This window comes from Sminthopsis crassicaudata, chromosome 1, assembly GCF_048593235.1.
Source record: "Sminthopsis crassicaudata isolate SCR6 chromosome 1, ASM4859323v1, whole genome shotgun sequence".
Taxonomy (NCBI): domain Eukaryota; kingdom Metazoa; phylum Chordata; class Mammalia; order Dasyuromorphia; family Dasyuridae; genus Sminthopsis; species Sminthopsis crassicaudata.
This window is the reverse complement of record NC_133617.1, coordinates 388,076,225-388,097,810: the sequence shown is the minus strand read 5'-3', so window position 1 is coordinate 388,097,810 and position 21,586 is coordinate 388,076,225. Positions and strand designations below refer to the sequence as shown.

The 21,586-nt window shown below is 39.4% G+C and overlaps 1 protein-coding gene across 2 annotated transcripts in view; it reads left to right on the top strand.

Annotated features, from left to right (window-relative positions):
* The first annotated feature begins 1,100 nt into the window (after nucleotides 1–1,100).
* Nucleotides 1,101–21,586, top strand: part of ADAMTS12 (ADAM metallopeptidase with thrombospondin type 1 motif 12) — a 510,414-nt gene continuing 489,928 nt past the window's right edge. The window contains exons 1-2 of one of the 2 annotated variants that reach the window (XM_074279497.1): nucleotides 1,101–1,433; nucleotides 19,421–19,791. In XM_074279497.1, the coding sequence (XP_074135598.1) occupies nucleotides 1,307–1,433; nucleotides 19,421–19,791 (498 nt within the window). In that variant the 5' untranslated portion in view covers nucleotides 1,101–1,306. The remainder of the gene's footprint in view (nucleotides 1,434–19,420; nucleotides 19,792–21,586) is intronic. The other variant, XM_074279496.1, reaches the window with a different exon arrangement.

The following is a 21,586-nucleotide window of genomic DNA, read 5'->3' as shown; positions in this document are numbered from 1 at the left end:
CATCCATCTCTCTAATGTCTTCCAGCTCTACATTTAAGTACTTATAACGGGAGTTTATCATGTTATCCTCTTTGCCTTGGATGGGAAGTTACGGAGCACACGCTACTTTATATTAAAGTGAATTGTAGGTCTCTCTGTAGCTCAGGTCAGACTGGACTTTTCCAGAGTGCAGTGAGTCAGCTTTTCAGGGGCTGGGCAGCTCAAGATCGTAAAGATCTTTCTCTTTTGGAGTTGATCTACCTCGCTTTGGCGGGGGGCTAACTTCTCAGGCCCTTGGGCTGCCAGTTGGAACTACTAAGAGGCAGGACTCATCAGCAGGTGAGTCAAGTGTGCTCCACAGGTGGAGTCAATAAACAGCTAATGTTTTCTGGTGTATCTCAACCTAGTTCAAACCAGTCTCGTGGTCAGCTTTTAAAAAATTATTATTCACAGCTGTAGTCTTCTAGTTTAATGTCTATTGTGCTTGATCTCTAGGTCAAGAAAGAAAGCTGCCCAATCCTCTGTCATATAACGAATTCGAGCTCACCGGGATAGACAGAGACAGGAGAAATTAAATCGGTGAAGAGAAGGGTGAGAGTGTGAGTAACGCTTTCGGGACCTCTCAGAGAAAAGTCAAGAGAGGAGGCGGAAAAAGTGTCCCTTTCTATCCCTACCTGCGGGGTTACTCCGAGATCCTAGGTTTGAGGGCTTCCTCTTTTTCCTTTTCTGCCCAGCAGAACCCTAACCTCCCCCCAAACTGCCTCCTCCTCCAGCCCAGGGTAACGCTTCTAAGCCTCCCCTATTTGGTTTGGATCAGTAGGCTTCTGCAGAGCCTCTGGGCGGGACTGAAGGAGTTCAGGGGAGGGGAACCCCGGGGAGAAATGCCGAAGCAAAGCTTTGGGCCATGCAAATGGCTGCGCGGGTCGTGTGTGTGTGTGTGTGTGTGTGTGTGTGTGTGTGTGTGTGTGTGTGTGTGTGTGTGGAAAGGGGGGGCGGGGTGGCCCTAGGCGGCTCCCTCTTGCTTTGACCCAACCCACACTCCCAAGAAAGCAGACACTGTTGGCTTGATCACTCCCCTTTCAGGGAGGGAAAATGAGGAGGGGGGAGGAGAGAATGTGGGGGCTAGAAAGGTAACTGGCCCCAATCTGTGCAAAAAAGTCATTCTTTGCTGCTCGCACCAGCTTCTTGGTCACCCCAGGGCTATGTCCCTCAGTCTCATTCTGCCCAGCCACATGCACGGACTTTATTACTAAGTGCAAAACTTAGTACTGCCTTTTCTTCCTTTTTTCTTCTTTCTTTCCCTTTCACTCTTTCCAACAACTGAATCATGCCATGGGTCCCGAGGAACTGGGTCGGAAACATTTTCCTTGTAGTCCAGTTCCTTGACTTTCAGGCGCTGTGCAATGACAGACAGCCTCAGCCAGGCGCGTTTTCCTTTCCGGACAAGAGGCAAGGTTAGTGATTTTTCTCCTTCTTCTCTGCAGACAATGGTGCTTAGAGATACGAAAGCTGGGCAGCTTGTACTTTTTTCCTTCCAGGCGATTCCCTGCTCTCTCACCTCCCCAGCCCCAATCCAATCTAACTGCACACACACAGAGACACATAAAAAGCGAGGGAGGAGAAGGGGGGAACGCCGTCCCCAGAGGTGGAAGGCAGGCTGCACTGATTTCGGGGTAGGGGTGGAAGAGAGTTACAATCCAGGCTGTCTCGGAGTTGTCCCAGTGAGAGATCATTAAAGCCCCTCCAAGGCTGGAAGGGAAGCAGTTAACATCCCGACTCCACGCATACCCGTGATAATGCAATTCTTGAGAAATCGATGGTATGGGGACCCGGCCCTCTATTTTATTACCGCTCCTTTGAATGCAGCACTATTTCAAAATCCAAATTCTTCAGATCCCGAATATGTAAAATCATCAGATTTCTTGGAGAATCCTGCCAACGGGCAGCTCTCAGCTACTTTTTTTGTTGTTGCAAACTTCATATCAGCGTAGTCCAAATATAATCCCACCCCTGCTGAGCAAGCTTGGCTGTGTTTTGCTTTCCTGGAAAGAACTGGTCCCGTATGTGTGTGCGAGTGTGTTTAAAAGTACACACACACCCTGCCCCTCTCCCCTCCTTTTGGAGAAATTCCTTGTCCCGGCTCTCCCATTTTTGCCTTCCTCGCCATCACAGCTGGTCCCTTTCAGAAACTTTTTGCCCTAGGTGATACGCCCTGTCAGTCCGACGTATTAGGTGTAGACAAAATGTGTCAAGGGTCATGGATCAGTTGATGTGGAGCTCTTCCTTCTGCATTTCTCTGGGCTGGTAACTTGTCTCAGAAGTCCAGAGGGTGTTGTTGCCTTGCTTAGTGATAAGTAACATCATACAGAAGGAACTTCATCCCTGCTGAAGTATTCTCTCCAACTTCCAGATGTCCTCCGATTCTGGAGGCACCCAGGGTAGGGCACTTTGATGAAGTGCTGGCTCGTCTGTCTTCATTTAGAATTTCCGGAAAGATTGCCCTGGCCTACCTCGGAAAGTTCAAACACAGCTGGAGGACTCATCTGCTTTGGTTTTAAGAGGGATTAGCCGAAAAACTCCATAATTCACTAGGAATCGGCATGCCGTGTTGCAGGAACAGAGATGTGGGTCAAGGAGTCACTAGCCTTAAAAATGGTCCAGATATCCATCTCCTACTCTAGGTTTAAAATAGCAACTGTTCTTTGAACAATTTTTGTACTGCAGCAACATAAAGAAATTCAGAAAATGTTTCCCATGACATTTGCATATGATTTGGTTCAAAGGATACATCCCTCTGCTGTTAGATTCTAGCTCTGTCTCACATCCATTTTCCAAATCCTAACAGGTATAGTTGCTGCCAATAATAATATTACTTTTATGTAAACTGGGTATGATACCTCTTCTTCTCCCTCTGTAAAGAGGGACTAAACATTCCTTGAAGCAAGGCAGAGAATTCAATTTTGAAAAATATTTGTGAATGTTTTGATCCTGTTGGAGAAAGAAAAGATGACTACTTTGTACTTGTTTGTGCCATTAATTTCACACACACAGGTTTTAAAAAATTGATTTAATGAATTAAATGCATTTTATTTTTAATGAAAAAGAGTAGAGTTTCCAAGCCTCAGGCATATGTAGATGAATTAAATCTAACACCATTCGCACAATTCTATCATTCTCTTTTTAATTGTACAGTAGTTGTGTAGGGATGACCTCAGTTAAAACCATGAAGTAGAAGTTTGTTTTTCCTTTTAACATCCAACTCCTTTTTGACTCTCCCCTCCCTCCTGGAGATATTGATATAGTCAACTTTATTTAGGCTAGTCATGCAGAATTGGCTCTTGAGTTTGGTCTCTTTTAGGTAAGGTCTGGATATATGCTGATATTACATCTTCCATGCATTCTCAGAGCACTGCTCTCAGCTTTATATTATGAAAACTAGCAAATCTGATGTATTAATCTAAGATATTACTAGGAGATTAGACACATAGCATTTCCCCTTCCCCCATAATTAATATATATTCATTTGAAGAGTGGCCTTTTGCAGATAAAATAGTCTCTATTTCTGTAACTTGATTTTGGGATTTTGGGGGGGGGCAGGAAGAAGAGTGGAATTTTTATACCTCACCACAGAAAATACAAAAATTACATAAAGAATTCATAATAATCCATTAATAACCAATTACAATTTTCTTCCTTCAGCAAATACTCCTGTCTTTTAGGGCCCTATGTATCAGATTTATAGTCTCATGCTGTGGTTTGTATTTCCATCATAAAGAAAACAAACTTGGAGTTAATAGGAGTGATTGTAATCTTACTTTTGATCTGGTGGGTCCCACTTTTAACCCAGAGACCTAAGTCTCTATCTAGACCTATCCTTTTAGCACTTATTGCTCTGAGGGGTTGTACTCCTCTTGGAAGGGAAACAAATGGGGCAGGGCAGGGGGGAGTAAACTAGAATATCAATTTCCTTTCTGTTAGGATTACTAAGTGAGAACTGAGGTTGTCTGGATAGTTACAAGGTGAGAACTCAGGTTGACTTGGTAGAAGGAGCAAGCCCATTGGCTGAAGTGGTTCTTCCCAGAAGCCCTTGCATTATCCCACGCCCATTCTCTGGGAGGATAAAGAGGACAGCAATCCAGGAAGAGGAGAAGACTCTGAATTGCATCAGGCCTGACGGGGCTCTCTGCAGGAAGGGAAGTCACTTCTTTGGACAAGAGTTAACAGCAACTGCCTGGAGACAACGGTTCGTTACAGGAAGAAGAATCTGTCGGAGAGATTTGAGTAGAAGACACAGCAGATCTCTTCCCAGAGAGAGATCCAGCAACTTCTGGAGACGATAGCTCGCAACATTTGGCGTCCACACGTGGGGCAAGGACATTTGCTTATCCTGACAAGAAGAGGTAGACCAGACCTTCGCAATTTGGCGCCCGAACAGGGACAGACACAGTCCTGATTCCAGTGGAAAAGCTTCTGATCTAGATCTCAGTCTCTCTGACCCAGAACCGTGAGTAACGAGGAAACTTTGTTAAAGATTAAGTGAGCGTGCTAATAGATAAATAAGGAATTTAACTTGTTAAGGGCTAAACCAGGAATCTCTTAATAGCTGAAATGGGGCAGATGTTAGCTATATTCAATTCCTGGACCTCAGCCGACTCATCCCCAGCCCCAGAAGCAACCTCAGCTCCACCCCCATTCAGGAGTGGTACTATAGAGAGTATAATCAACATAATTGAGGAGCAGAGTTTACTTGTAACCTGGGTACAGATTGCTAAACTCTTGGCTGCATTAAGACGCACATCTCCTTGGTTCTTAGAGGAAGAAAAGATAGATGTAGATAAATGGAAGCTAGTGGGATATGAAATGAAAGATTTTCAAGCAAAAAATGGGCCTCGTTCAATTTCTGCAGAAGTATTTTATATCTACAACATAGTTCAATTAGCCTTAAACTATCAAGCAAGTTGTAGGAGAAGGAAAAGTTCTAAAAATGAACAGAGGAGGAAGTGTGAGGAAAAAAGGAAAGATCAAGATCTTTCCCTAGAGCAAGAGGATTTAAATGAGGAATTATGGTATGATTCTCTTGAAGAAGCTTCAACCCTGCCTAGAGAACAGATTATTGACAGGCCCACATCAACCCCACCTTCAGAGATGGAGGAAGAAAGAGGGGAAGAGGCAGAAACACAAACAGAATTGCCTGTGAAGCAGCCTAAGCCTATGACAAGATTAGAAAAAGCATTGGTTAAAGCTAAGAGAGAAGGACAGGATATAAGTGATTTTATACATGCATATCCTGTGATTGAAAATACTGACTCTGTAGGTAAAAAAAGGAGAAGATATGCACCTTTAGATTTGAATACAATTAAGGATTTGAAAAAAGGTTGTACCCTTTATGGGGCTACATCAGCTTATGTCAAAATGTTACTAGATGGTTTGTCTTATGAAGTCCTAACCCCGAATGATTGGAAATCCATAGCAAGGACATGTCTGGAGCCTGGAGAAAATTTATTATGGCTTGCGGAATTTCATGAATTATGTAAAATTCAAGTCAGATGCAATTTGGAAATAGGAGTTAACACACAATTCACTTTTGAGCACTTAGCTGGTGAAGGTCAATATGGAGAGAATTCGGAACAGATTAATTATACCATGACAATATATGAACAAATTGCTAAGGCTGCAATAAAAGCTTGGGGTGTCCTTCCTGGACAGAAAGATCGTGGAGAGGCTTTCACTAAAATACAGCAAGGTCCCAATGAACCTTTTGCAGATTTTGTGGGACGTTTGCAAACTGCTGTTAAAAGAACTATTGGAGAAAATTCAGCTACAGAAATAATGACCAGACATCTGGCTAAGGAAAATGCCAATGAGATTTGCAAAAGAATTATATGGGGATTAGACAAAGATGCTCCTTTAGAGGAGATCATAAGACGCTGTGCTACAGTGGGAACAAATGCTTTTTACACCCGGACAATGATGAATGTGGAAAGACAGGGTCCCTCATGGCAAGGGCCTTCTAGAGAAACTCGGCAATGTTTTCAATGTGGAAAAATTGGGCATCTAAGAGCTCAGTGTAGATATGGAGATACAGTGAGAAGACAGGGTGAGAGAAGACCTAAAACTCCATGTCCAAAATGTCACAAGGGCCTCCACTGGGCCTCCGAATGTAGATTGACACAGGGAAATGACAGGTGGGGCCCAGCTTCAGCCCCCCAAGTGGGGCATGATGGCAGCCGAGGTTACATCCAGAGAATATTAAGACACGATCAATCAGCCAAAAGGCAATCAGATGGAAGAAAGGGATTGAAATTAGGAAAAATAGAGTTGTGTGCAGTAGAGACTACCGAGATACTCCCTGGAGAAGTGAAATCTGTTCCTGTTGAGCCTATGGATCCTTTGCCTCCAGGCACAGTAGGCTTGACCATTTCACCTTCTGAGAGTGCCTACAAAACAGTGTCCATCCATACACTAATGTGGGAGACTGGAGAACGTGTATCTAATATCCCAGTCACTAACACAGGCAGACAACGTGTGATTTATCAACCAGGAGAAGTAGTAGCATCAGGCTTATTGTTACGGACCCCTAATAAGCAACCTAGTGATAGTCGCCTAGATTTTGACTCCAATGAACAAAATCCAGGAATATATTGGACAGCAGCTGTGACAGCTGACCGACCTATGCTTACTATTTATATAAACGGAATACCATTTGAAGGATTGGTAGACACGGGGGCAGATCGTACAGTTATTAGAGGTGCCAATTGGCCCGGTCACTGGCCAAAGATTAAAGCAGACACCTATATGTCTGGGGTGGGAGGATCAATAGCAGCAGAAGTTAGTGCTAGGCCTTTGAGATGGGTATTTGAAGGAGAAACAGGAGCTTTTACTCCTTTTGTGGTTGAAAAAATCCCCATCAATCTGTGGGGAAGAGACATTTTACAACAGATAGGATTACAAATAAGCACTTCGGCTTTTTAGGCAGGGCTGCTGTTGAAGGCCTACCTGCACTTTCACCAGTTCCTATTCAGTGGAAGACTGATTCACCAGTGTGGGTAGAACAGTGGCCCTTAAGAAGTGATAAAATTCAGGCCTTATTAGACATAGTGCAAGAACAACTTGACCAAGGACACTTGCGGCCTTCTCTAAGTCCTTGGAATTCCCCAGTATTTGTGGTGAAAAAGAAATCTGGAAAATGGAGGATGTTAACTGATCTAAGAAGAGTAAATGAACAGATGGAAACTATGGGAACTCTTCAGCCTGGACTTCCATCTCCTACTCAGTTGCCAAGAGAATGGCCTCTATGGGTTATAGACATTAAGGATTGTTTCTATTCTATTCCTCTAGATAAGGAGGATATGAAAAGATTTGCTTTTTCAGTGCCTAGTGTTAATTTGGCTGAGCCTTATAAAAGATATGAATGGACAGTTTTGCCACAGGGAATGAAAAACAGCCCTACTATGTGCCAAATGTATGTTGCAGCTGCTCTTGCTCCAGTAAGAAAAGCCTTTCCAAAAGTAATATTGTTACATTATATGGATGATATTTTGGGATGTGCACCTGAGGAACAAATGTTAGAGGCATGTCTACAAAGGACCATGGAAACATTAAAGTACTACAAACTGCATATAGCTACAGAAAAAATTCAAAGACATGCTCCTTTTCAATATTTAGGATATGAAGTATATCCTAAGGTGCTTACAGTACAAAAACTCTCCTTAAGAACAGAGAAGCTAAACACCTTAAATGACTTCCAGAAATTGATAGGAGATATCCAATGGATGCGTCCCGTGCTAGGCTTGACTACCTGTCAATTGCAACCACTATATGATATTTTAAGGGGAGACAGTGCTTTAAATTCACCACGCCAGCTTACAAAAGAAGCACAAAAGGCTTTGAGAGAAGTTGAACTGGCTTTATCCAATGTGGTTGAAAGAGTCACTCAAAAACCCTTGGAAATATCAGTTTTTGCTACAAAAGAGGCACCCACAGCAGTCCTTCATCAAGGAGACAGAGTGATTGAGTGGGTGAACCTCCCAGCACAACCAGAACAAAGCCTTACACCTTACCCAGTGCTTGTGGCTAGGATTTTATTAAAGGCTATTAAGAGAGTAACACAATTATCTGGGATAAGTCCTGAAAAAATATACACATTCTATACTAACGCACAGATTAATGTATGCTGTGAGAACATCCCAGAATGGCAAATTTTATTGGCCACCGCTCTAAATTTTGCACATGGATCTCCATTAAAGATTACCCGGCTACTACATAATTGGCGATGGATTTTTGAAGAAAAGGTTTCTAAGGTTCCTCTTAAAGGACCAACAATCTTTACAGATGCTTCCAAAGAAAATATTTGTGCCATATACTCTCATGATTTAACCATAAAGAGAGTAATCAGGACTCCTTTTCAATCCACTCAACAGAATGAATTATTTGCTATCATGCTAGCTCTCACTTATTACCCAGGAGACGTAAATATAATTACTGATTCAGCCTATTCAGTAGGTGTAGTAAAAAGAATTGCCACAGCCCAAATAAAATTTGCAGCCTCCAATATTTATCAGCTCTTTAAGGAACTTCAAGAGCAAGTGAGAAAACATCCAGGCAAGATTTATATCTTGCATGTCCACTCACATAGTGGACTCCCAGGTCCTATTTTTGATGGAAATTCAATGGCAGATAGCCTTCTAACCATGTTAGCCAGTAGTCTTTTATTTCAGGAAGCGCAAGAATCTCATTCTAAATATCATCAGGCTGCTCGAGCTTTACGTTTACAATTTGGAATCACGAGAGAGGAAGCTAGGAGCATAGTAAAAAGCTGTACAGCTTGTCTTCCTTTCCATGCTCCCTCACTCCCTCCAGGGAAGAATCCTCGTGGTTTGAGACCCAATGAAATCTGGCAAATGGATGTGACCCATTATAAATCTTTTGGTCGTCTATCTTTTATTCATGTCGTGGTAGACACCTTTTCAGGATTCACATTTGCAATGCCAGCAGCAAAAGAGACAGCCCGAGTGGTCACTGAATTCCTTATACAAGCTTTTGCAATTATGGGTGTGCCACAAGCAATAAAAACAGACAATGGACCTGCATATACGTCCAAACATTTTACACACTTTTGTGCACAGTATAAGATTTTACATACCACGGGCATACCCTTTAATCCTCAAGGGCAGGCAATAGTAGAGAGAAGAAACAGAGATATTAAGACACTCCTCCAAAAACAAAAGAAAGGGGGAGCCACAGGTAGCCCTAGGGAACTTCTAAATTTAGTTCTCTATACCATTAATTTTCTAATTTTTGACAAAGATGCACTGGCTCCAGCAGACAGGTTTTATAACCCACCAGAAGGGCAGTGTCCAGTGAGAGCATCTCCACTGTCCTTAGATAATCGCCAGGTGATGTGGAGAGATCCAGAAAGTGGTGAATGGAAGGGACCAGATAGGTTAACTGCCTGGGGGAGAGGGTTTGCTTGTATTTCTTCAGCAGGAGAAGGAATCAGATGGGTGCCAACGAGTCATATTCGCCTTGTCCACCAGAGAGAGACAGAAAAAGAGAAAGACCTCAAAATAAAGGAGAAGATCTAAGAAACATCTTACACCGAAAGAGCATGGATAATAAAAAGACTGTTAAAGAACTTTAAAATCAGCAGGAATCATTGGACTTCCTCACACAAGATGAGACTAATGGACAATGGACTTATGGACATTTATAAATTTTCAATTTATGATTATTTGATTATGATTATGTTATATACTTCTAGCATGTGTTATGTTACTATGTTACTATGTGCTTATGTAATTTATGTAATTATCTGTAATACTTCCCATATTGATGGATTTATGTTTCAAGGTCATGACTGTCCTATGTTCTAAATCAAAAGAAAGGGGGAGATGTTAGGATTACTAAGTGAGAACTGAGGTTGTCTGGATAGTTACAAGGTGAGAACTCAGGTTGACTTGGTAGAAGGAGCAAGCCCATTGGCTGAAGTGGTTCTTCCCAGAAGCCCTTGCATTATCCCACGCCCATTCTCTGGGAGGATAAAGAGGACAGCAATCCAGGAAGAGGAGAAGACTCTGAATTGCATCAGGCCTGACGGGGCTCTCTGCAGGAAGGGAAGTCACTTCTTTGGACAAGAGTTAACAGCAACTGCCTGGAGACAACGGTTCGTTACAGGAAGAAGAATCTGTCGGAGAGATTTGAGTAGAAGACACAGCAGATCTCTTCCCAGAGAGAGATCCAGCAACTTCTGGAGACGATAGCTCGCAACACTTTCTATTATTCCTGCTCTGGCCAAATAAGATGCAGTAATGGAGGGCACAGTGAATGATTTTCTGATATTCAGAAAATCCTCATTCTGTCTCTAGAAATATGGATTTCAGATTTTCTTCTGTCTCTATTAGTTAAGTCCTACCCAAGTACTTCTTCCTTTCTTTTGAAGTCTAGATACTTGTAGTTGAGGTTGCTAGAGAAGAGGAACTCTTCCATTTCTCAATTGAAGAATGAGCTTCAGAACTCTTAGGTTTGGAGTTGTTAGATAATTAAGATTCTGGTGCTGCTCAAAAACTCTTCTCTAGAACAGGGATTGGGTACTGCTACTGCTTGGCCACATGGTCCCCTTTTTATAAGATTGTGTAGTTGAGAACATAAGCAAAGACAATATAGCTCTTTAAGGCTAGGTCCTGGCACTTAAGAATCCATGAATTATATACATGCCTACCACTTTGGATGCTCCCATCTCTTGAGTTTAAGTATTGCTAGGTATGGGGCTGAAGTAGAAGGTACAGTGGTTGCTCAGCTCTTGATAGACTTTCCAATATGCAGCTGACTCCCCACCCCTGGAGACCAGAATTTAGTCCCATGTTTCTGGTCTCTGATCATTGCTGAAACAAGAAAAAATAAGGACAAAATGTATTTTTGCCCTTTTTTTGCCTCAAGGAAATGACTTCAGTGGTGGGTTTTTCAGGCCACATGGTAGAGGAGGGAGATGCTCTGGAAGACCATGTAGGAAAAATGTTTTTGATGCCTCTTGAAGGCACAGACTAGTTATTACCTAGTGTATCTACTTATAGCATCAACTCTGGTGAGGTTGCTTGTTAGTATGAACTAAAGATATGATAAGCTAACGTGTTGTGGGAAAATTGTTGGATGAAAAGTAAGAAGATGTAGGTTCTAGCCCAGGTTCTGCCAATAAATTGTTGAGCAATTTTGACAAGTCACAGAGTCATAGGAGTTTTGCTTTAGAAGGGACCTCTATTACAAAATATATTATGAGTGGTAATTCATCCTTTGCTTGAAGACTTTTAATTCACTATTTCCTGAGGTACGCCATTCCAATTTCAGATAGGAAGATATTTTTCTTCCCTAATGATGACAATAAATTTGTTTCCTTGCAACTTCCATCTGTTACTCCCAGTTCTGTTGCCTGGGGACCAATAGAACAAATCCCATTGCATTTCCATATGACAGTCCTTGAAATAGTTCAACATAGTTAAGAAAGACTCTTCTATTCTTCTAATGAGTTTTTTATTCACTACTTTTTCTAGCTCATTCTCAAGTAGTACAGACAAGCTCCTTCACCATTCTGATTTCCCTTCTCTGAATATTCTCCAGCTTATAAATGTAATCACAAGGATCATCAGGAACATAGATTTACAGATGTAAGAGACCTTAGAATTTATCTACTTGGCCCCTCTCTTTTTATAAACTGAAATCTAGAGTAGTGTGACACTGAGCAATATAGAAGCATAGCAGGAAAAGCTGGAATTTGAATCCAGAGTCTCTGACTCCACATACAGGAATCTTGCCATATTTCCTCTTAAACTGATCATTTAGACTTTGAGTCTAAATTTAGACTTCCTTGTGTGTAAATAAAGTATAGGATTTGGAGTAGGGCATTTATGCTTCCCTACCAGTTCTAGATTTTTATCATATGAAATGGGTCAAAATTTAATGTAGATCAACAAACATTCACTAGATACTGATGCCTGCAGTTCTGAGGCAAATGGGCATGTTGGAGAGAAAACTGGCTTCAAGGAAGGAAGAAATACCTGGGTTCAAATCCTGCCTCTGAGACATATAGACTGTGTGACCCAAAGCAAGTTATTTGTTTTCTCAGTGCTCCCAAGTAACTCTTTATGACTCTTAAGCTGTACAGCTGTTTCTAAATTGCATTGGTGGATGGTGTTTCTTCCTTGGGAGCTCAGCATAAAATAAAAAAATGTGAGTTATTTCCCCCCAAATTCAATGCTTCCTACCTTAAATGCCTCCAACACATAAGACATAAAAAAATTTAATAATATATAGTTCTTGCATTCACAGAGCTTACAGTCTGGTAAAAGAATATAACTTATAAACAGGTAACTATTATATGTAATAATTTTAATTTCATTCATTATTATGAACGGGATAGCTATAATATACAGTAACTGTCTTCCATTCATTAATCTCTTATGTTCTTCCTTTTATGCAAAGCAGAAGAAAATAATCTCATTTCATACTATTCAGATACCTCATTATCACCTCCCTTTTTATAAGTGAAAATAGCTAAATTTCTCTCTCTCTCTCTCTCTCTCTCTCTCTCTCTCTCTCTCTCTCTCTCTCTCTCTCTCTCTCTCTCTCTCTCTGTATCTCTGTCTCTCTGTATCTCTGTCTCTCTGTCTCTCTTGCTGAGGCAATTGGGGTTAAATGATTTGCTCAGGGTCATACAGCTAGGAAGTATTAAGTGTTTGAGGCCATATTTGAGGTTCTCATGACTTCAGGGCTGGTGCTATAACCACTGCCACCTAGCTGCCCCCGGAAATAGCTAAATTCTAATGAAGTTAATTTAAGCAATATGCATAAAGTCAGTCTAGTCCAGGCTGTGGACAGACAAGGCTTTTTCCTAGGTGTGTTTTCTTCTACATTCTCCTTCTTGGTGACCTCAAAGCTCCCCTGGGTCATAATTGTTGTGCAAATGATTCCTAGTTCTAGTATTCCAGTTTTGGTCTCTCTTTTAAACTATGATTCATCATTTCCAATTGCCCATTAGACTTTTCAATCTGGTTGACACAGGAATCTTACACTAACCACATCCAAATCAGAATATTTATTGAGGACATCACATACATATATAATATATAAAATATTATATTGTACATATAATATTGTATGTGTATGTTTATAATGCATAATGCATATGCATACATATACAATATATAGTATATGCATATGTGATATGTATATATGTAATATATAATATATAAAATATAATTATAGCATACTAGTATATATACATAGAATATATATGGCATACTATACATACAGAAGTATGATGCTATGATTATATAGCATATAAATGCTATATGTAATATTATTATAGTATATATACATAGTATATAATACTATACATAGTATATAATAGTATGAATAGCATATAATATTTTATGTATACTAATATTGTACTATTGCTATACTGTACTATATCATATATATATACCAGTATATAGTATATATATTGTATTTACATACGTAGTGTGTATATACGATTGTAACATGTGCCAATATATAGTATATAACATATAGTTATGCATATTAGCAATATATTACTTTCCATATTATGTATGTACTTACATATATATATATATTATGTATATGTAGTAAATTCAAACATTTTTGTGTACATGTTGTTTAGCCTGATAGAATGTAATCTTCTTGAAGACAGGGACTATATCTTTTTGTATTTGCATCTCCAATACCTAGTATAGTGCTTAATACCTAAAATACTTATTGGTTGATTTGTTTGATTAAACCGAATATCTTATTCAAATTGTTACAGTCAAAATTAGCTTCTGGATAATACCTGAAAATAATTTGTTTTCTGGTTTACTTTTTTAGTAACAGGTGAGATCAGAGAGTTAGACAGCGAATAACTTCATAGACAAAAATCAGTTTTCATTCTATCTTAGGTCTCTTTTAAGGGAGTCCTAAGCTAAATATATTTTGATTTAGCAAAGATATTGAGTATTATCCTCTGAGATACTGGTTAATGTAATAGTTTCCTAATCTGTCTCTCACCTCCTATCTCTCTCCTCTGATTCATTCTATATGTACCAGCCAGATGAAAATTCCATAAATGTTAAGACATCCTCCTCTCTTCCTCATGGCAAATATCAAAGAATTTGATTTTGAGAAATAATTAAGAACTACTTTGATAGCTTTGCCATCAATTATGGGGAGATAGAGGGAATTTTCATCATGCCATTCTCTTGGTTTAATGCCTTCAAGGGCTCCCTGTTAACTGTGGGATCAAGTACAGGTTATTTATTCTGGCATTCTGCGACCCCAACCTAAATTTTAGGTCACTTTTACAAACAATTACTTAATGCCTATCTTTATATTTTAGCACTGGATGCCAGATAGGAAGAGTTTAGGGCAATGATACAAGTTACAAATGCAGGATTTAGTAATGGAAGGAACTTGAAAACCACCTACTCCATCCTTTTGCTCTTTTATGAGAGAAAAGAGAGAAAATGCTATTTTATCAGATTCTTCTGCTTTGAGCTAAACTGGCATATGCCATGGTGGGCAGAGTATTACATTTGGAACCATTTGAGTTCAAATTCTGCCTTTTAGACTTACTTACTGTATGACCATGGGTAAATTCACTTAGTTTTTACAGGCTTCCTTTTCCTCCTTTCTGAAATGGTAATAATAATATCTTTACTTACTACAGGTTTGTAAGCTTCCAAAGGGATAGAATATGTAAAAGCTTTGCAAATCTCAAATTGCCATATAAATGGAAGTTATTATAGATAAGACAACTGAATTTTTAAGTGATATGACTAACTTGGATAGGAAATAGATAGCAAAGTCAAGATTTGGACACTGGTTTTGTGATTCCAAATTCTCTAGTATGTCCCCTGCTACCTTTGAAGCAGGATCCCTTGGCTAGAGTTGGTTCTCTCTCAGATTCCAGGCTTCTGACTCAAAACCAGAATTTTTTTTATCTTCTCTCTTACTCTGTTTTATTCAGTATATTATTGCTGGGACAAACTCAGATAGGAATAGGGCCAATAATGCATACATAATAATAATAATGATAGCTGGCTTGTATATATATATATATATATATATATATGTATATATATACACACACACACACACACACATTATATATATATATATAAATGTATGTATGGCATATATATATATATAATATAAATATATGCTGTACATACATATATACCTTTATATATATATATATATAGTGCTTATTATGTGCTAGACACTGTGCTAGGTGCTTTTATAATGATTATATCACTTGATCTCTACAATAATCCTGGGAGGTAGATGCCATTATTATCCCCATTTTGCAGATGAGGAAACTGAAGGATTTCCTTCATTAAGTGCCTTGTCAGGATCACACTCTGAAATCAGATTTAGTTGCATGAAGTCTTCTTGAAGGAAGTTAAGTGTCACAGATGATGGAGTACCAGGCCTGGATTCAGGAAGATCTGAGTTCAAAGGGCCTCAAACACTAGCTGTGTGACTCAGGACAGGTAACCGTTTATCTCAGTTTCCTTATTTGTAAAATAAGCTGCAGATAGAAATGACAAAACACTCCAGGATCTTTCCAAGAAAATCCCAAATGGGGTAATGAAGAGTTGGGCATGACTGAAAAACATCTGAATAACAACAGCTTCCTGACTCCAGACTCTTTGCTCTATCCACAGTGGTCACACCTGAAGATCCCTGTCGGCTTCATCATATTGACTTAGTTTTAAAATGTAATGTCATCTATGTTTTATTATATTTTTATTTTTATATTTATTTATTTATTTTCCTGAGGCTGGGGTTAAGTGACTTGCCCAGGGTCACACAGCTAGGAAGTGTTAAGTGTCTGAGACCACATTTGAACTCCGTTTCTCCTGAATTCAAGGCTGGTGCTCTATCCACTGCACCACCTAGCTGCCCCTATTTTTACTTATTTTGAAACATGTTTCCCAATTATATTTGAATTTGGTTCAGTTAGCATTTGAGAGTGTTGTAACCTCAGGTGGCTGTGTTTGACACCCCTGGTCTAGGGTAATGTATTTGTGATAGAACCTGGAGAGAGTTCAGATGCAGGAGTGTAACCTCATCTAAGAAAAGACTGCTTGTAATGAACTGAACCAGCTACACCCAGTGAAAGAACTCTGGGAGATGACTATGAACCACTACATAGAATTCCCAATCCCTCTATTTTTGTCCACCTGCATTTTGGATTTCCTTCACAGACTATTTCAAAGTCTGATCCTTTTTGTACAGCAAAACAACTGTTTGGTCATGTATACATATATTGTATTTAATTTATACTCTAACATATTTAACATGTATTGGTCAACCTGCCATCTGGGCGAGGGGAGGAAGGAGGGAAAAACTGGAACAAAAGGTTTGGCAATGGTCAATATTGTAAAATTACCCATGCATATATCTGGTAAATAAAAACTATAATTAATTAAAAAAAAAAGAAAGGCTGCTTGGTCTCTGTAGTTTTATGCAAATGACAGGCAAACTTTTAGCAAAGCACCACATTCCTGTCTACTCTTTTATGCTTCCCTCAGTTGAATTATGTTTTTGCTATAGTTCAATGGAAAATAAACCTCTATCATGTTATTTAAGAGCCTCTCAAATCTCATCTATATTGAAAACTGCCCCAGTCTTCTTTCTCTGAAGTCCTGTAGCATTGATTCTTGGTTTCTCCAGGAAGCCTCTTTAGCTTCCCCTAGTCTGTAATGATTGCCACTTTTGATCTCACTGAACACTTTGCTTTAAAATACTCTAATACATAGTAATACCATATAAAATTATGTGCGAATGCTGTGCTGTAGGTAGTTTGTGCTTGTCAATTTTCCTTCCCTACTATACTGTGAATTCTAAAGACTAGACATCATATCTTTAACTTTTCATCTTCCCTGCTGCCTAACTTATGGGATGTTTTGCATCCTGTATGCTATACCTAATATTTGTTAAGTGAATCACTCATTTTAACTTAACTCTATATTATCTTTTAAAAATATTCTTATCACCTTAACAATTACTTCTAGGTATATATTCTGTTGCCCCAGTTAGACGGAGTAATTCCTTCAAAGGAGTGTACAAATCTCATAATCTTTTTTTCTGCCCTAAAGCATAGCCAATTTAGGAAGGATACTTAAAGGAATTCAAAAATATGAATACTAATAATACTTTATGTTTTAATGTGTTCTAAAGCATTTTACTTGCATTGTTTCATTTGAACTACTATATCAATAGGCAATCACAATTTCATGAAACTTATGTGAAAATTAGGCTTGTTATTATGAGAACATACATGTAGAACCTAAAGAGTTAATAATTCATATAAAAGTTTGCATTTTTATAGCAGTAAGACAAAGGAAGGAGGAAATACCAGAAATCTCCACCTAAAGATCTATGGCATGGGAAGGTGAAAGGTACAGTAAAGATGGGAAAAGGACAAAAACCCTTTCTAAAGGGGAAGAGCAAAGCTAATGCTAAAGTATTTTTTTCCTTGGGAACTGCTACACTGTTAAGATTAGATGGTCTGCTTATCCATAAGGGCCTCAGCTGAGCAAGCAGTTTCTCAGTCTAGACAGACTAACTGGTGACTGTCTTGACTCTCAAATACAGAGAGGGAATCCAGCTTGGGATGCAAATAACAAACTATGTCAGCTCAGTTGAAGGCTTCGTCCTCGACACATTCAGGACCTCCAGCATACTCTAGGTCCAGTGTTCCTGGAAAATATTGTAACTCAAACAAATTCAGGGAACTCCTTCATAGTCCTTAACGATAATAAATGAGATTCAGGGGGATGAAGTGACTTGTCCAAGATCAAAAAGATAATGAATGTGCAAATCTGTTTTCTTTACTTTAGTTCCAATGTTCCAACTGCCCTTACCTCCTGATAAAAAGCAAAGGAGAATAAGTTCTAGCTTTGAGGAAATTTAAAGTTTAGGGGAATGTGTTTCACACAGAAATAATGACAACATGGAATGAAAAGAGCATTTGAAAGATTCAAAAGGAAATGCTGCATGAGGGTTGGGTGCCGAGAGAAAGTCATTATTGATTGGGGGAAACAAAGGGAAGGTTATGTGTTAAATGTAATAGGTACATATGGGGGGGAGGACATTCTAGTCATAGAGGTTATTGTATGCAAAAGCATTGAGGCTAGAGAGCCCAGAAAGTGTTGGGGAACAGAAAGTGGTCATGTTTGGATGGAGTTGTTGTCTGGGGAATGCCAGGCAAGTGAGTTAGAACTTCACATAGCAGCAAAAATACTTACACTAAAGTGTGACATGATCACATCTGGGCTAGGATATCTACCTGGCAGATGGAGTAAGGGAAGGAGACTGGAAATACTGCCAAAAGGCTTTTGAAATAGGCTAATACAGGGATAGAGAAGGTCTCTTGGGTGTAGCAGGGAAAGAGAGAAGGGCATGATTTAGAAAACCTTGGCTCTCCGTTATTGCTTCATACCTTACAGGGAGTGAGGCACAACACTCTTGTACTCTGGCCAAGTCTGTCTTAAGGGGAGGCTCTCAAATGGCCTTTTAATGAAGCCCTCGAGATGAGAACTGTTCTGTTCAATGATGTTTGCCCGAGGAATGGCAGATCCCAATCTCTTTACTCTGGCACTGCTTATTAATTTTCCCTTTTAAATCCTGTTAACTCTGCTCCCTGGTTACTGGTGTCAGGACCCTGCATTCTAACCAGGGACTGAAAGCCAGTTTTGCTTGACTTAGGAAGATGATAAAATTTGGTAGTCCTTATGTGGTAAAGATAACCAATAGATTGGAAAAGACCTTAATATTCTAAAGTAGGAGAATTTGTGATTCAAACCCTTCAATGGAAGTAGCCACAGCTATTCAAGATTTAGCAAAATGTTGTCATTGTCAAGTGGTCTGGTATCAGGAATGGTTGTGGATCATCCAGAAAATGACATAAAGAAGAGCCAATACCACCTGTACCCTGAATTTCAAGGCAACCTTTCCATCTGACTTGTAGATGAAACCTCTGAAATGCTTATCTTCCCCATTAGAATGTGAGCTACTAGAGAAGGACTGCCTTGCTTTTCTTTTTGCATCTCTTGTGTTTAGCACAGGGCTTTTGCACCTGATAAATACTTTTGGTTAATTCACTCACGAAAATGACACTGGATAGCAAAGTACCCTTAAAACCAGGAAAATCTGGTTCCAATTTCTCCTTTGACACATGTAGTCTGTGTTACTCTGACAAATTAATTGACCATTCAATGCCTCCAAGAAACTCTGAGCTTGGGGAGTTGCAATTGATTGAGGAGTCCACATAGGAATTGCCTATACCAATGAAATCCCAGGGCCAGTTCTTATCCCATCTACAAAATCGGTATTAATTTGTATCTCTACCAATTTCAACTAATTTTTTTTCTTCTTTTTTTTCTTCCAGAACACTTTATCAAGGCTTTGCCAGAGTATCATGTGGTGGGCCCTGTAAAAGTAAATGCAACTGGACATTTTGTATCCCATGCTTTGTATCATCATGCCCCCAGTGGAGGGAATGCTAGGAGAAGAAGAGATCTGGAGCTCCAAGATGACCGAGTATATTATAAAATTGCTCATGAGGACAAGAACCTGTTTTTTAATCTGACAGTTAATCGAGGATTTCTTTTTAATAACTACATCTTGGAGAGACGATATGGAAACCTCACAGGTGCCAAAATGGAAGCCCATTCAGGCTCTTCCTGCCACTTCCACGGCACAGTACTACAATCGGGAGTTGGAGATGGCACTGCAGCTCTTAGTGCCTGCGAGGGACTGGTAAGGGGGCAGTTAATTCCATCTCCACTTTTCTCTTGTGCCCTCGACCTTTATCTTACATGGTTTGTTCTATGTTATTTGTTTCTATGATCATTCACTCAACAACGTTCACTCAGACATTTTTATGGCTGCCAGGATGAGATGGCCACCAGTTCAGGATCCTCTGGGTTGAAGAGATGATGGCTTTGTGAAAGTTTCCTACAGAGACAGATGTGAGACAGAGAGGAGAATATTTTAGCATGTGGAAAAAACAAATAAGATGGAAGCTAGAACCAGGATTCACAAGAGGGATGCTAAAAACTGGACTGAGGTCCAAGATAAATTCAGTCACTGGGAAGGAGATCAGAGTGGGTGGAGCTGAGAGCTAGGATCCAATAATTCTGATTAGCGCAGCCATCTAGTGTGACTGCCCATCTTTTAGTTATGAGCTCTCTGTTATGGATCAGTAGGTTTCACTTCTTTTGAGTGTGTGTGTGTGTGTGTGTGTGTGTGTGTGTGTGTGTGTGTGTGTAGATATGAACACTGCTAGACCATTGCCTGTGCTGTACAGTGCAAATATGAGGGGATTCTGAAAAAGTAGATATGAGGGTAATTGTCCTCAAGGATCTCACAGTGCATGTGTGAAAAATTAATATGGCATCCCATATTTTCAGACATTGAAATGTGTATATATATACATCTATATCTATATATACATGTATACATATAGCTGTTTTCTTTTCTTTTTTTTCCTTTTAAAAATATTCCTTGTTCTATGGGGTGGTGCTTTAGGGAGGCAATAAGAGAGGGAAAATTTTGGTGATTTTTAGGACAAGATATCAATAATTTTTTAAAAAGAAAAGTTAGAAAATACAAGAAATTAACAAAGCAGTGTGGAATAGAATATAGGATTGAGAGTTAAAAGGCATGGGTTCTCATTTCAGCTCTGTCACTGACTGCCAGTGTGAGACTGGGCAAATAATGAAACTTCTCTGTTTGTCTATCTCTAAAATGAGTATAAAAATGTTAAGTTAATGATGGATTCGAATCAGATCTTGGTTCCTGATGACTAATGTGTGAGTGCATGATGTTGAACAAGTCACTTCTTTGTGCCTCAGTTTCTTCATCCATAAAATGAAGGGATTGGACATTCTATATCTCTGATCCCATGAACTTCTTTTTCCTTAGACATTCACAGTCCTCATGACTCACAACGTCAATGAAAATCAGCGATTAGGTTTGTTATTATATTTTCTTATTCTGAAAAATCTGAATTTTCACATTCAGAGTTGACTTGAGTTTTTGTATATTCTTGTATATATTTATTTTATCTCTGGTCCTGGTCTTTGGCTATCCCTACTCAAAGATGGCTTTTTCCTTGCTTCCTCTATAATTCTTCAAGAGTTCTAATGAAATTCCTTATTTTGTTGCTTGATAGGTTACCTCTTTGGATTATATAATTTTTGTCCTTTAGGCTGAATTTGCTTTTTATCTTTCACCTCTCCTCTGGCCTCCCTCTTGTATCCCAGTTCCTATCATGGAAAATCAGTCAATAAACATTTATTAAACAAATATTATGGACCAGGCACACACAAAGGCAGCTAGGTGTTACAGAGTGACGGCCCTGGAGTTTGGAACTGAGTTCAAATCCAGCCTGGGACATTTATTACCTGCGTCACCTGTTAGCCTCAGTCTCCTCATTTGTAAAATAAAATGGAGAAGAAAATAGAAAACTATTCCAATATCTTTTTTTTTTGGAAGCAATAGGGTGAAATGACTTGCCCAGTCATACGAATGTTAAGTGTCTTGCATCTTC